This window comes from Pogona vitticeps, chromosome 2 (genome assembly GCF_051106095.1).
Source record: "Pogona vitticeps strain Pit_001003342236 chromosome 2, PviZW2.1, whole genome shotgun sequence".
NCBI classification, from domain to species: domain Eukaryota; kingdom Metazoa; phylum Chordata; class Lepidosauria; order Squamata; family Agamidae; genus Pogona; species Pogona vitticeps.
Window position 1 is genome coordinate 229,168,226 of NC_135784.1, and position 16,051 is coordinate 229,184,276.

The window sequence follows — 16,051 nt, forward strand, 5'->3', positions numbered from 1 at the left end:
TTCAGCCCACTGGAACACAGTGAATGGTTTTCAATGCAATTCAGTGTTTTTTTAATTTCGTTTGATGATGTTTTCGCTCTACAGCAATTTCGCTGGAATGAATTAACATCAAGCGAGGCACCACTGTATATTGCCCTCAGTGGGGCAGACATACAATTAGAATGACTCCTGCTTCTTTCAAAATTTGGCTTGTATACTCTTAAGTCTGGATTCCCTCAGAAGATAGGTCACTCATAGGAGTAACAAAATGCATCTCATGCAGTTTAGTAGGGAAATTAATGCAAGTGCAACAAACTGAATTGGAATTTATTTGACATTAAAGGATGAGCATACATCCTTTACAGCGCACATCAGCCAACAAATCACTTTATAACGCAACTATCTTACAATAAACAAAGGTGTTAGCAGTTACCAAAATGGAATTACACACTGAAGATACTGACATAGGTCTAGCTGACAGGAAAACAGTTGTGAGTGACACACCCAGCTGGCTAAAAGAGCAATAAAAAGGGGCTCCTTTAAATTTTGTTTTATAGAAATACTACTCAACACTTAGTTTAGGATATAATCGCCAAAATGATGTTGCTTATTGTAGTAAACGGCACTAGAGGAGACCTGTTGAATCAATAGGATTTGATGAGTCAGCTCCTCTGTAGGTTCCACTTATTCAAATAGGCCTACTGCAACTTCCAATTTTCTTTAGCATAGGAAGTCACAATTAGAGTAGGCCCATTTGAATTAATGTAACTTATGGAGAAGTTGACTCACAAAATCCCCATTGATTCCATGGGCCTACTCCAGTGTGATGTGACTGCACTAAACAACAGGATTTTGGCCATTATATTAAGCATAAAATGATCATTGAAGTGATGCCTTTACACATAGATTCTGTACTGATTTTTCTGTATAGTTCTGACTCTTTCCCTGCCCACAACAAATCCATAGGTTAAATACGATGCAAACATAATAGTTTAGAGCCTGCTACATGTAGAAGGATGCACATGGAAGAGTTCCCTTGGTTGAAGTCTCAGAAGACATCTATTTGGAGGGGTGGAGACCTCTTGAAAACATGGAATTGTGTACTAGGATAGTTAGTCAATATCAGGCAGAGGCCTCTTATGTGAACATAGCCACACCTATACGGTTTCTCCATTTGGTTTTACCTGACCCCTCAATCCCAGTTTTCAAGATAGTTTCATCCAGAGAAATGTGGGAAGTGTGGGGGAAATGAGGGAGCCCCCTTCTGCTCATGTTAGTCACGATCTAAGGAATTAAAGGGCTTCTATGTATAATGTGTTGTTGCTCCAACTAATATTCCGAAACTGAAATTGTATATTCGCTTACCTGAGTATATGGAAAAATATCTACTTTCCTATGTGAAAACTGGTCTTGCTCTTCTATGACAGTCTAGTGTAGTCTTGTAAACTGATGCCTCTTGTTCTTTTTTAAAAAGAAAGAAATTAGATTGTGTCACTGGTCTCTTAAACAGCTAAAATGCAAAACTGCTACATCAGAGGCTACTAAACATTTTGCCTGCCAGTCATAATATTATGCATACTATTCTGATGTCCTCCCTTCTTGCTATTCAAGCCAAACCATGAGCCCCTTGGCACATAACACTAAACCACAGTTTATTATTACTTGCGCATGACTCAGGCTCATGCACCCTCTCACTCATTCAGCAGATTTCATTTTAGTTAACTGGCAGGCACTACATATTCAAATCATGATCTTGTGTTTTAAGTGTTAACCATGCTATACACAGTTGGTTTCTCTAAGCCAGGGACAGACAGCTAACTCTCCAGATACTGGTGAAAGACTCTGGTTAGCACAGCCAGTTGTCAGGGATTAGGAGAGTCAGTCCTCTAAATGTAATACTGGGTTAAAATTGGCCTAAAGGGACTATTCAAATATGTCGTGTGAACTGTACACTTTAAGCCAGTATATATAAATGTTCTGAATTGTATTAACAGTTACTTGCTGAACTACAAACAAAGGTAGATATGAAAATGTAAACTCCTAAAAACAAAGGTCTTTTAAAAATATATATAACATACCTTTCTATGGCAAAAGCAAAGATTTATTTGCCCTTTTATCAAAAATTCCAAATGAGATTCCTTCTCCTTTATAAAAGACCTCCTTTAGGAAATGATTGCCATATGAATGTAAAATACAAACAATTAACACTTTATGAATCATAAAATATTTAATAAGGTATATTCAGGGGAAGGTAATATACTGTATATAAAATTTCAGATCACAATATGAAGCAATTTGAGCCCTCTCCAAGCTAGCACTGCTCTCAATGCTGTATAGGATGTATTGCCACTGATACACAACCTACTAAAAGCATACAGTTTTACCTAATACAAAAGTGGCTTGTTCCATATGAAAGTTTTTACACAACTAGAGTGTCTGGAATACCCTCTTTAAGTGCAAAAAACCCACAAATCACTTTACATTAACAGCAACAATGCATTCATATTGTTCTCAGTCATTAGTAGTCAACTTGCATAAGATACGAGAGCACAATGACGCTCACAAAAAGTAGACTAAAAGCCTGTTCTTGCAAAAGTAGTAAGAAATACAGCATAATGGGAAGAAACACAAAAAAGGATTATGCACACCACAGAACTGGATGCTCTGTAATAAAAACAGGCTTAAGTGCCGTTTTCTTGTTGTAAAATCAAATTCCATGGACCTGGCAGAACTAATAATCAGAAGGCAGTGTGCAGCTGAACTTCATTTGACGAGCTTGTAAAAATTCGCACAAATTGTTTTCCTCCATCTGAGGTAGTTACAAAAAGAAACTGAAGCATCTGCTGTGGCTGGAGCCAAGGTTGCTTTTTCCTGTGTACAAACTAGTTGTCATCTGTCCAAAACTACCTTCAATGCTGAAGCCAAAAATTTGAAGTTCTCACTACACAAAGATTGCTAAATCAGAAAGAAGGTTGAATTAGCTGCTTCACAATATGACAGTAAAGTGAATTCTCTCAAGCCAGCTGATCCACTGCTGCGTTTTCCTAGCTTCTTCTCTTTTTACAGTCTGAAAGTCATTAGGGAAGTATGCTGGGAACTGAACACGTATCATCGTCCTTTGCTGTAACCAGGGAAGAACTGGTCCAGCAGTGTCTGCAATATCTTGTTGGGAACCATGGTGTAACCTTTTCCAAGGTCGTGTCGGCAAGCGGGGCAAGTGAAGACTTCAGCCCTGAAAGAGCGCTGCAGACAGCTCTGTAGCGCAGAATAAGGAACATACATTTTTATGACATGATTTGAAATCAGGTTCAGAAAGAAAGATACATCAACCAGAGACAAAACAAATCCACAATTTCAGTTTTTTCAGAAATAAATTTCCTGAATTTTATTTTAGTCACACCCTGGACCTCTGGCTATTCATGTGATGGTGAGTGGGGGTGGTAGACCAACTGCTGTCAAGGGTAAATAACCCAAAAGCCTTTTTCTACGAGGGTAGAGAAGATATTTGCAGACTGGTGTTTGTGGGGTGGAGCTCCCACAATTCTGCCTGGAGGATAAAAAGAGCACATCCCAATTTCTATGCTCCCTCTTTGGACCTCCTCTTTGACATATGTAAGAAGATCAGAGACATCCCCCAACACATTTGAATTAACCACCATTCTTTGTGCTATTGAAGAAGCAGCCATGGTAGTCTGCACAAGTATATCAGAATTTTTAAAAAGTTCTAAGTGCTATATTTTAATGTGAGCTGTTGCAGATCCCGTCCACATGTAAAATGCAGCACTTAGTCTTTAATATTTTTTCTCTCTTTTGTTTTTATTTTGTCTGACACTCCTTGTGCTGTATCACCATGAGAAATGGGGTTTCGTTTAACACATATGCACATGATACTTAAAAAAATTAATTGGGAGAGTTCTGGGAATATTTTCTGACCTGAAATCCAAAGGATGAAGGATTAGCAGTGGGTATAGTGTTACACAGGAATGCCTTGTATTTCCTGTTGAACAGGCCCAAGCTACCAACTACCAGAGTATGTCACTTCTGCTTCTTGGATTGCTGAAAAAAATGGCGCAGTACATTTTTTTGGTCCCAATACATTATACTGGCTGGGACAAAAGGGTACCCCATGGAGGGAACCAATATATTTCTGGGGACAAACCACTGCAAACATAACTAAAACACTTGAGTATTTCTCTAAAATCAGTTGGGGAGGCTAAAAACTAAGCTGTCACTGTTCAAATCTCTGCCTAATGGAGAAAGCACATTAGTGCAAGAGAGGAAAGGCAAGGGCTTGGTGCATGCAATCCTATGGCCCACTCTCCTTCTTCACACATGAATCATGAACTGGACCCATTAAGTGAAACCATAATGAGACTGTCATTCCTTGGTAGTCTCTGTGTAGGCTCAGAAACACTTCTGTTTATTGCAAGTATCCTAAAATTCAGTCCTGACTGTGAAACTGGTTTCTATGTGTGAGATTTGTCAAGCTTTAGGAATTTCTTACAACTGCAAGATAAGACAGGACACCGAACTTAGAACAAAAAAGAGAGGGTGTGACTGTGTCCAAATCTTGTTGATGTGAATTTAAGATGTGTGAATGCACTTGAATATTCTCTCTTACAGGTTCCAAAGCATATCTTACTAGATCCTGCCTCTGAATAGAAAAGTGAAAGGAAAATTGTTCCATCAAAATGTAAAATACCATGCTTCAATTTTAATTGCAATCTAATATGCTGCTGTAATTCCTCTCTTGTTTGATAATGATACAAACATCAGCAGAGACTGCAAAAACAAACAGTCTGGCCATTAAATACATTTTTAAAAAAAATATAGAGAAATAATGATTCAAACATATTCAGTGGGCAAAATCCTGTTGTGTAAAATGCCATAGAAACTGGACTGAGATGAATTGAAAGCTTTCTATCTAACCCCCTTTCAGGTTCCCAGGGCTCCATTTGGCTCTTTGAAAGCCTATAGGAGCCTCAGGATGGAGCAGGATGACATTTACTAGCCAAAAACTACTGCCAGATTGCTGCTGCTGGGGGCAGAGGGTTAGGAAGCTTTCAATTCATTTAAATTAAATATTGCCAACACCACATCTGATTTATACTGCATATGCTTACAACAAGAGGATTTTACCAATTATTAGAGTAGAGGGGGCTATTTTCAAGTTTAATACTGAGACTAGCTACTGCAAAATGTATACTCACTTTACAGACATTGTGGAGGCACTCTGTGGTCACTGGTTGGTAAACCAGCTCCTGACAGCAGACACACATAAAAGATTGTTCCAGTTTTTTCAAAAAATTCTAAAATAGGAAAGAAAAGCCAGTCAATAACGACTTTCTTTTTATAGAAAAGTATTCTTCTTATTAAAGTAACCCCATGCACAAATCCAATTCTTTCAAATCATAGTTGGGTAAATTAGAATGCAATTTCCAAACGATGCCATCAATTTTAATAAATGTGTTACATATTCTTTATTTATGGTCATTGTAAGTAAGATTAAAGATGCAAAACGTATGTAAAACGTACTGGTCCTTCCTTAAGAGAAGCTAGAACTTCATCCCACAGTTTCTGGTTTGGAGAATCTTCCCGAATCAGCCACTGCTGTTGCTGAGTTAACTGGAAAGCTTCTCCTCTTCCTCCATCTCCTAATTTCATGACTTTGGCCGTGTTTGTAGGTTCTTCTATACCTTCTAAAAAACATATCACCAAGCTATCATAATCATCATCCTGCAATGGATTCTTAGACTATGTTGATATTCCACATGGAGAGGTATACTGAAGAAATCATAAAAACTCATTCTCTTAAGCATTATTCTTGCAAAAAGAACTCTTTAAAAAATTAGGAACAATGTGGACAGCTTAGTATTCATCTTTTCTTCAGTTCCATCCCTGTCACTTTGGTACATGGCATTTTCTGGCAAAATATCCACCTTGCACTAGCAAGAGGCTCCAGTGGGTATTATTCAACTAGATTTATGAAGTTTGTCCTGAGAGTTCTAAGTGGATACTAGAAACAAGATTGTGAGCCATTGTATGTTCACTTAAACCACAGCAGATAAGTAGATGTCTACTTTGCAGATCAGAGCTGGGGGTCGTGCTGGAACTATGATCACATGACTTTGCCTGTGGGTTGACATTCACACTAGATTCACACTAATTGAAACCACTCACAAGACTGCTCTTTAGTTCGGACTCCAGCAAACATTTAGGCATTATAAAGCCTGGGAAACCTAAAAATACTACATTATAACCCCCTTTTCCAGGAACTTATACAAGATCTTCTACACTGGCCTGCTGCTTACCTCTCTTGCTTAGGTTGGGTGGCTGCACTTAAGATTAGGATCATCCTGAAGAATTTTTTCCTCTTCTAGACTTCATCCTCATGTCATAAAACACAGTAACTTTGAAAGTGAATTTATACACAAGGATAAAAAGTTCTAAGCTGTCAATTCCAGTTCTGTATTGTGAGATCATCGGAGATACTATGATGCTTTCCAGATACTAAATTTCTTAACTCTACTGGGTGTCTTTGGAACTAATGAAGGATATCATGAGAGAGGAATTTTATTAACACTGCTAATTACAAATGGGCATGAACCGCTGGTTTATGGCAGTTCGTCCTTCAGCCAAATGGGTGTTTGGTGCTTCCCAGCCCTACCTCCTTCGGTGCGTGCCCATTCAGAGGCAGTGCCCCAGCTTCCTTGTCTCACCTCCCCTGAGCGCTGCCTCTGAGTGGGTGGGTGCCCACTAGAGGAGGCAGGGCTGGGAAGTGCCAAACACCTGTTCAGCTGAAGGATGTACCAGCACAAACCCACTGGCTCAGCGCTTTGTGGCCATCTCTGCTACTAATGTAACCAAAGCATCTGTCACGGTGACTGACAGTTTGGCAAAACTAGTATAATCACTTTGCACCCTCAATTTTCTCTTTTGCACACCCTTTTATTTTATCATTCCAATAAAATAGAACCCCTGTATCTGCAAATTTAATTTCAAATTCAGTTATCCACAGTTTACCCTGAATTATTCATTCATTACAATGTCACATACACAGCTCCTAGTTTGAAAGCTAATTTAGGGACTCAATGCCTGCTCCTCCTCCTCTTGCTGCTACTGCTCTTTGCCGAACCTCTGTCTACTCATCCACCCTTCGATGAGCTCCTATCTTGTCAAGCTGCTCTAATCCTTCCTGTTCCAAACGGCTTTTAACTGAAATAATATCAGCTGTAGGTCTGATGGCAATTTTTAGAATATATATTTTAATTGCATTTTAATTATTTTGCCCTTTTATTTTGCCTTTTTATTGTATTTTAAATGCTGTAAGCCGCCCAGAGACCTTCGGGTAGTGTGGGCGGCATATCAGTTAAATAAATAAATAAATAAATAAATAAATAAATAAATAAATAAATAAATAAATAAATAAATAAATAAATAAATACAAGGTGGTGGCAGGAGGAGAGGGCAAACTACCAATCAATCCCACTTACTACGACTGTCACCTTGTGTCTGCCATTGCTGCTGCTATGTTCTACAGAAAGAGCACTGTGGTCACAGCTGCAGCATATATACAGGGTTTGCTACTATCCACGGTTTCAGGCATCCATGGTATATCTTGTAACATTTCACCCACAGATACAGGAGGGGGGATGCCTGTATTTGCAATTGAGGGAATCTTTAATTCAGACCAGCAAAAGATCAACCACGTGTGCAACCATTTGATTTAATTTTCTTTCAAGAGCCAGTGTAGTACAGTGGTGCCCCACATGACGATAATCCGTCCCACTGAAATTGCTGTTTAGCGAAATCGTCATCATGCAAAAACCCTTTCCCCATTGGAATGCATTGAAACCCGGTTTAATGCGTTCCAATAGGGAAAATACCTCGTTGCCCAGCGAAGATCACCCATAGGGAAGCCATTTTGTGAGTGCCGATCAGCTGTAAAAATGGCTGCCCTGCGAAGCATGGGTCTGGAAAACACAGGGCAGCCATTTTGCGAAGCTGACGATCACCGGAAAAAATCATCTTCTTGCGAACAAATTGTTCGCAAAGCACGGACCTAATCGACATCCAGCGAAAATCCCCCATAGGAATGACTGTTTTGCGAATCGCTACAGCGATTGCAAGAAGTCATTGTTATGCAGATTCGTCATTTAGCGGGGTCGTCGTCTTGCGAGGTACCACTGTATAATGGACTGGTTAACAGATTAGGACTTAGGAGACCTGGGGTCAAATTCTTGCTGTTCCAGAGAAACCCACTGGCAGTTTTCATCGTAAAACTGCTCCTGAAATAACTCATACATGTTGAACACGTGGCAAAGGTTGCCGTAATTCAAAAGCAACTTGACAGCTCATAACAATAATGGTTTACTGTAACCTCACCCCTCTGTTTTTGCTTGTATCTGCATGGTATTGGTAGTTTTCTGGGTATTTCTTACAGTCACTTGAACAATATTGTTGTTGTTTTAAATGAAAAGAAGGGATTATAAAATTTGCATAGGACCCAAACTGGTGCTTGAGCTTAGGCTCTCCTCGTACTTTATTTCATAACAAAAATATGCTACTAGGTAATCTTCAACAACCATACCATCATCCATTGGTCTTTTTTGATTTCCATTGCTCTGCTCTGTTGGCTCCTGTTTCATAGGTTGCTTTTTCACTTTTTCCTTCTTTTCTTTACTAGCCATGGCTTCCAGGTAGCCTTCTGGGTACTATAACAGAAGAACATAAAACCTAAGAAATACCTTAAACAACACTCACGTTAAAGTAATGAGAACTGCAAAATCAAGTCAGGAGTATTGGTTTCAAATTCCACTCCTGTTGATATTGATTGGATATTTCCTCCCAAACTCATTCAACAGAGGTTCAGCTTCCCTGCTCCCCCACTGCCTTCTCAAGGAACAAAAGGTTTCCTGCATGCTAGGGATTGATGTTACACTGAAATGTGGCAAGCCTTCTACCAGAGAAGTGGGGAAACATTTAATTTACACACTAGGCATTTTTGATTATGGAAGGTACCCAAAACAGCCAAACGAGGCACCATCTGCAACGAAGCATGGATGCAGAAAACTAAAGATAACATATTTCTCCAACCACTGTATAATACTATTAAGTTGGCTGAAACTCACTTACCGATGTGGAAACATAATTCTATCTCAACTCCTTTGTTAAGAGTCATGGCATAGACATCTAGCCATGTTTTTTTAAATGTTCTTTCTGTACCATCCTCATCTAAGCAGTGCACAGCCTGATGAAGACAAGTTGGGCCAAAAGCTAGCTTCTGTTTGAAATGTTTTAGCGGTCTAATAATATATCATCAACCCTTGCTTTCAGATTATGTACAACAACCAACCCTTGCTTTCAGATTATGTACAACAACCACATGGCTTGTTTTCTTTTGGCTGAACAACACATGAAGTTACTCCTAAAATAATGTATTAGGATAATCAGGACACATGGTATCATATGTGAAAGAAAACTACAGCCTGAAGGGAGATGATACACCCAAGCAACAAAATGCCATTTATGTCTTAAGGCACAAGCTGAAACATATTGCTCTGTTTCTAAGCTAGCAGAGCAAACAGACTTATAGACTTGAGGGCTGTAGCTGCCCTTTCAGTTTCTGAAGCCGGGGGATGATGGCTGTTCCTGGTTTGTCTGCATTTTGTCATGCTACCTAGGAAAATGAAATAAGTACTAGTCACTTGATCACACAATATATGAACTGAGATGTGACTTTGTCTTGGCCTTCTAATGTATTTTTGACTAAAACTAATAAGGAAAATATAATGGTGTTTGATGTAGTCATTCAGCAACTTCAAAGCTAATTTTAACAGAGCCCTTACTACAAGGGATTTTCAGCTGACATCTCTATCATGACTGTGTCAAAAGTTATGCTTCAGCACAACTTGTAAAAATAAGACCAACTTTAAGTTCCAACCTGTAAACTCAGGCCCAATTTCTTTGATCGTTCAATTCCTTCTGAAGTCCAAGGTGCAGGTTCAGCATCATCTCTTCTCAAAAGATAACGCCACACTAAGAATCCACATTTTCCAATTTCTGGCCAATATTTTACCACCTAAGATGCAAATGTTCTTGTAAGTCATGTCTTATAAATATTGTGGTTTGGAATCCTATCCAATCATCTTCAATGAATAAATTTCACTTTTATACATACTCATAACTTCTAGATTACTCTTGTGCTATCGGAAAAATAACTTAGACAAGAAATAAAGTCATTATTTTGCCTGGAAGTTCATTATACATTTCTGACAATCCTTATTATATTGTCCTGAACGCTCCTAAGCAAATGTATTATAGATATAAAATTTCCCTGGTATTTGTGAAACATCATTTAACTTGGTGTGTTAAGTTTGCAATGTAGTTTGCAATTATGACTGCTATAGATACTACTTAATGCAGCTCGATGACAGAAAGAGCATCCATAGCTGATGGCTGAAATGCTAACAGCTTTCTGTATGAACCAGATGTTCTTCCATTTCCATTTCTAACTGCACCTCCTTGCACTGCTTTTTGAGATCATCAAACATTTAGAAACAAGTTTACAGCCAGCATGGAAATTCTAGAGAAGTACAACCGTGGCCCTTTATATTCCATCCCATGAGTGCTTTTTAGCTGTTGGGGATGAATGATGGCTAGTATTTCCATAAAAACATATTTACTGTACTTCTATTTTATAGCAGGAAAAACAAAATAAAAGAGGCGGAGCTTGACTGCAGTGAAGCCAGCAGCACCCGGTGAACAGCTCCGGGGAAAACTGGACCGTTCGGCCTGCCCGCCCCCCCCCAAGAAGGGGGCGACGGAAGGGGATGTCAGGAGAGGCACCTCCAAGCAGATGAGCCCAGAAGGGTAGAAGATTTGGCAGCAACCGGGTCGCTCTTCCCTCTGAAAATTCATCTACGCGCAGACCGGAGACGGGAGGCCATATCTTATGGCAGAAAGCTGTGGGAAAACTCCACCCCCAACTTCCCGAGGAAGGAGAACAGAAATAACAGCAAAGTAAGCCTCTGATTTATGAATAACCTCATCAATATTTTGAAGAAAATAAAGTGAAAAATATTTGACCAAAAGGAGAGAGGGGAAGCGGCAAGCTAGCATACCAGCTTGTCTTTTTTTTTCTTTCCTAAAATAAACTCTGATAAATAACAAGCTGGCCAAGGTCAGACACATTGCAAGAAAAACTTTGTGTTTCTGGAAAAAATCCCAGGAGAAATATTGTTCAAGAGGGACCGAAATCTTGTCAGAGCTGTGCAATCTGGACTTCCCTTACTGAGTGGACTTTGAAAATAAAACCACATCTTTGGAGCAGGAGGCACAGACTTTCGGGAATAAAAAACAAGCAAGGAATTATCAGCGTGGCGACACGGATGAAAGAGGGGGAGAAGGAAACCGAACGGGACTTTGAAAACAGAAGTGTTTTTGGTTTTGGAAGAAAGAATAAAGCCACGGGAAACGACAGTAAACTATTAATTTAGCAGCGACGGGAGCTCAGCAGAACAGACGGAGGAACGAAGAAAATTAGAGCTGGAGTTATTACAGGACTACGATGGTTTTTTTTCTTTTTAGAAGAGACTGATTTCCTGTTTGACGTTTACTGTGGACCCTCTCTTGGCTGGACTGTGTAGATTCTGAGTATATTGTGATAATTTCTGGGCAAGGAGGGGGAGGACATACTTAGTGGGAATGCTGTCAGACAAAGAATGGACGGTTACCATGCGAATGGCGAAAACAGGATTTCAGCAGATATTTCAGAAACTTGGAGAGTTAGAAGACCTGATGAAGGGGAAACCACTAGAGGTTAAACAGCAATTGAATGAAATTGAAACTCCAGAACAGTTTTTATTGAGAGAGATGTCAGGTAACATGGTTGGTAACATAGAGGGGATTAGAAGTTGCCACGTGGGATACTCAGCTACAATAGTCAGAAAAGGCGATGTTAAAAATCAGACTATTGTTTTGGATTTAACTTTATCTCCCCAAGATTGGAAGAAAATAGAGACACAGAAATGGGGAAAATGTACTGAGAAAATATGGGAAGTGCCAGAAATGGATAGCCTTCCAGATAAGCTGATAGGTCCATGGCAGAAAGAAAATCAAAGAGGGGATGTGTTCTATAATTGGCCTCGATTTTATGATAGAGTTGGAATAACTTAGACTTAAATTAAAACATGAATATAAGCGGATATATGGAGGATAATCAAATAGAATTTTTTTGTACTGGAAAATGAGTGGATCAGAGGCATACATACTTAATATGAATAGAATGGATGATTATATACTGTGTTCTCCTATCCTCAAACCTTTTTTTCCATCCCTTGTATTCCCTTTTACCTTCTGTATTCCCTATCCCATGCCTAGTAGTTTGAAAATAAAAATAATCAAAAAAAAAAAAAACATTTAGAAACAAGTTTACAGCCAGCATGGAAATTCTAGAGAAGTACAACCGTGGCCCTTTATATTCCATCCCATGAGTGCTTTTTAGCTGTTGGGGATGAATGATGGCTAGTATTTCCATAAAAACATATTTACTGTACTTCTATTTTATAGCAGGAAAAACAAAATAAAAGTGGCCCAATCCTTGTCTATTTGATGCAATATGTGATAGTCTTAGCAAAAAACAAAACAAAACAAAAAACAAAAAGCAAACCAACCAACCAAACAAAAAAAAAGCAATTAGGATAAAAATGTGGTCACATGATTGAATTTCTCCATTTAAAAAATTATCCAACAGTGAGATTTTAGCAACTGAGTATCTACTTTAGGTTCAAAATACAGAACTTCAACTTTTTGACTACCAAGAAATGTACATATTTTCACTTTCTCCCCTAGCCTTGGCCACACTTTTTCTCCTTCCCTCCCCCTCTGTCTTTGCTTATTCTTTGCTGTCAACTGCTACAGCAGTTAAAATAACTGATGGCCTCTTTTCCTTTCTTCAGGTTCAGAGGGCAAATGCTGAAACTACAATTAACTCGATAATTCATAAACACAACTCTACTGATGAAGAAAACAGTTTTCAGCAAATGTGACATGTTAGACACAAAGCTGTAGAACCAAAAGACGGCTTGCACAGAGGGGCTCTTCCGTCTTCTCCTCCCTATTCCACCCCCCCCAACAGCCTTTCCAAAGGGTTTGAGAACCCTTCTGAGTAGGCTGCTTTGAAACATACCGGGGTGGGGTGGGTGGGTGCACTGTCGTGAGAGGAGGAAATTGCCAACCTTCTGGCACAGGTAATTTTGCGCAAGTAGAGCTTGGCTCCTCCAGGTTGTCATGCCTTCACACCATTCTTAACTATTCTCCCACTTCTTATGGCATGAAAAGTCTTTGGGCTTTCTGGAGAAGCTTTTCCTGGGGGTGCAGCAGGGAAGAGGAGAAGGAGGTGGAAAAGACCTGTTGCATCAACAGCTTTTCACTCACCCAACTTCAGAGACAAAATACTTTCCAGTAAAAAAACAAAACACCTTGCTATTTGCATTTTTCAGTACAAGGAAGAGCACTGCAGAAAAAGATGCACCTTGTAAATGCCATCATATCTATTGCCTTCTTCAGGGGCATATTTGCTGATCCTTCGGCCTTTTGAGCTCCGAACCACACGAACGGGCTTCCCAGCTCTCCAGTTTTTAGATTCAGCTCCGTTTTTATCATCCAGTGGAGCATCACAATTTAGGGCCAGTGCCCTGAAAAATAATTTTTAGAAAATATATGACAGAATGTTTTTAAACCTACACTTGCAGGGAGGAAGATCATGTTATGCCCTGCTAGTTCAATTCAATCTGCCACAATTAACAGAAGATGCAGCATTTCAGTCAACTCTAAAGTCACAAACTACTGTACTGGCCTAAAAGGTGGTTTGCTATAAGCAATGTTCTATTTCGAGTTGCTTTATTTCCTGCACCCTTTCCTTCTCACACAAAACACATGCTGCATTCAGGAAAACAAATGAACGAACTATGGCTCACTACAAACTGGCTTTCTTTCAGTTTCCTTCCTCACATGTGAAGGAAAGGTGGAAGAAGGACCATGAACATAAGGGTGGCCAACACATATTCTTCTAGTGATACAGCAGTTTGTTAACTGAGCCAGTATTTAAAACTACTGTGATCTTTTTTTAATGTCAAGAATTCTACCACAACCAAGGAAGGAAACATGGGAACTGGGTTGGTCAGTCTAGGTGGTACAAGGAAAGCTGGTGTCAGGAAAAGTAACCAGCTTGAGGTAACAGTTTTCACTTCAGAGATGAGCCTCGTGACACAGTGGTTAAAACGCTGTACTGCAGCTAAAACTGTGCTCACGACCTGGGGTTCAAATCCCAGGTAGCCGGCTCAAGGTTGACTCAGCCTTCCATCCTTCCGAGGTCGGTAAAATGAGTACCCAGCTTGCTGGGGGGGCAATGTGTAGCCTGTATAATTAAATTGTAAACCGCCCGGAGAGTGCTTGTAGCGCTATGGGGCGGTATATAAGTCCAATAAATAAATAAATAAATAAATAAAATAAACTGCATTACCTTTCTCTGTCTCAATAGAAAAACGTCTTCCTCACAGTCTCCCATTAAAACAATTTCTACTTCTGTTCAACTGAATGTAAAAAGAATGTGCCACATTACTGGGGACCCTGTTCAACAAGCAGAGTAGGACTTCTGCTCATATTTCCCTAGGGATAAATGGGATACAGAGGGGTACTGGGGGTGGGGCTCTCTCCCTAAATTTAGACCTCATGCCTTTTTAAAGACATCCAAAGAACATGCCCTCTTAATTGAAAAAACACATTTACTGTTTACAGTGCTCATCCTATGCCAGTAGCCTAACTCCTATTAGGTCTGCGTAACTTGATGCAGCTAATTGCAGTAAACTGAGAAGGTGCTGCAGCACATATCAATTGTGCAGCTAGGTATGCGATCAGGCACATGATCAACATGTGCTCTAACACTCTGCCAAGTAAGCGTATTTAGTTATTGCAAGTTAACCAAACCTTTTATGCCAACTACCAAGGGCTGTAGCTTAAATTTTAAGGAATATTTTATTTTTATAACATTCCATATGGTAGAAAGGCAATAACAGAAGATTTGGTTACTTAGTGCCACTAGGGTTCTTTACGTGGTGATCCATGTATCCACACAGAAGGGAGGTGTACGCCTGCGTGAACACCATCTTGGAAAGTTCCAGAGCCTCAAAAATGAAAGTGCCTCTCACCCATATCACACAAGTATGGCCTCGCTCTCCTCAGTCCCAGTTGTCCACCGCAAGAAAAAAGAAGAAGAGTGCACCAAGAGATGAGGTGGGCGGGATGTGTGGATACACGGATCACCACTCAAAGAACCCTAGTTACAGTAAGTATCCAAATTTTCTTCTTCATGGTGTCCATGTATGCACACACAAGGGGTGATTAGCAAGCTATACACAGGAGGTGGGAGTCATGCCAGGATATAAAGATAAAACAGCCCTTCCAAATGTCAATGGATGGGACCAAGTAGCAGCTCGGCAGATCTCCTGGATGTCTATGCCACAGATGAAGGCAGCAGATGAGGAGACTGCTCTTGTGGAAAAACTGAGGAAGTTCCAAGGAAGAGGTTTATTCACCACTTCATAAGTCAAAGCAATAGCCTGAGATTCACCTGGAGAATCACTGAGAGACAGGGTGTCCCTTTTTAGGGCTTTGGTAGGGGATGAAAAACTTGGTAATCTGTCTAAAATCTTTTGTCCTATCTAGGTAAAATGCCAAGTCTCACCTCACATCAAAGGAATGAAGGGTCCATTCCAGCTCATTCTTCGGAGAAGGATAGAAGGTGGGTAAGATGAGTTGAGACATGTGGAAACAGGATGTCACCTTGGGTAGGAAGGTGATGTCCGTGAGGAGAGTAACCTTACCATGGAAGAAAATGAGGTATGGTGAATCAGCGAAGGGCCGTAAGTTCTGCATCCCAGGGGGCTAATGTGAGGGCTGCCAGAAGTGCTACTTGAGAGTCAATAGGCAGAGGTCTATCATGGCCAGCAGTTTGAAAGCATGCTTGGTAAGCTGTAATTGAACTAGTGAGAGAGACCGTGGGTCATAAGGG

At 40.0% G+C, this 16,051-nt stretch overlaps 1 protein-coding gene across 2 annotated transcripts in view; it reads right to left on the minus strand.

The window, feature by feature from the left end:
- Positions 1 to 291: 291 nt before the first annotated feature.
- UHRF2 (ubiquitin like with PHD and ring finger domains 2) overlaps positions 292 to 16,051 on the minus strand; it is a 124,780-nt gene continuing 109,020 nt past the window's right edge. For both annotated transcript variants that reach the window (XM_020810373.3, XM_020810371.3), the window contains 6 exons: positions 13,514 to 13,676; positions 9,923 to 10,060; positions 8,570 to 8,693; positions 5,515 to 5,678; positions 5,190 to 5,288; positions 292 to 3,234 (listed from right to left, as the gene is read on the minus strand). In XM_020810373.3, the coding sequence (XP_020666032.1) occupies positions 3,088 to 3,234; positions 5,190 to 5,288; positions 5,515 to 5,678; positions 8,570 to 8,693; positions 9,923 to 10,060; positions 13,514 to 13,676 (835 nt within the window). In that variant the 3' untranslated portion in view covers positions 292 to 3,087. The remainder of the gene's footprint in view (positions 3,235 to 5,189; positions 5,289 to 5,514; positions 5,679 to 8,569; positions 8,694 to 9,922; positions 10,061 to 13,513; positions 13,677 to 16,051) is intronic.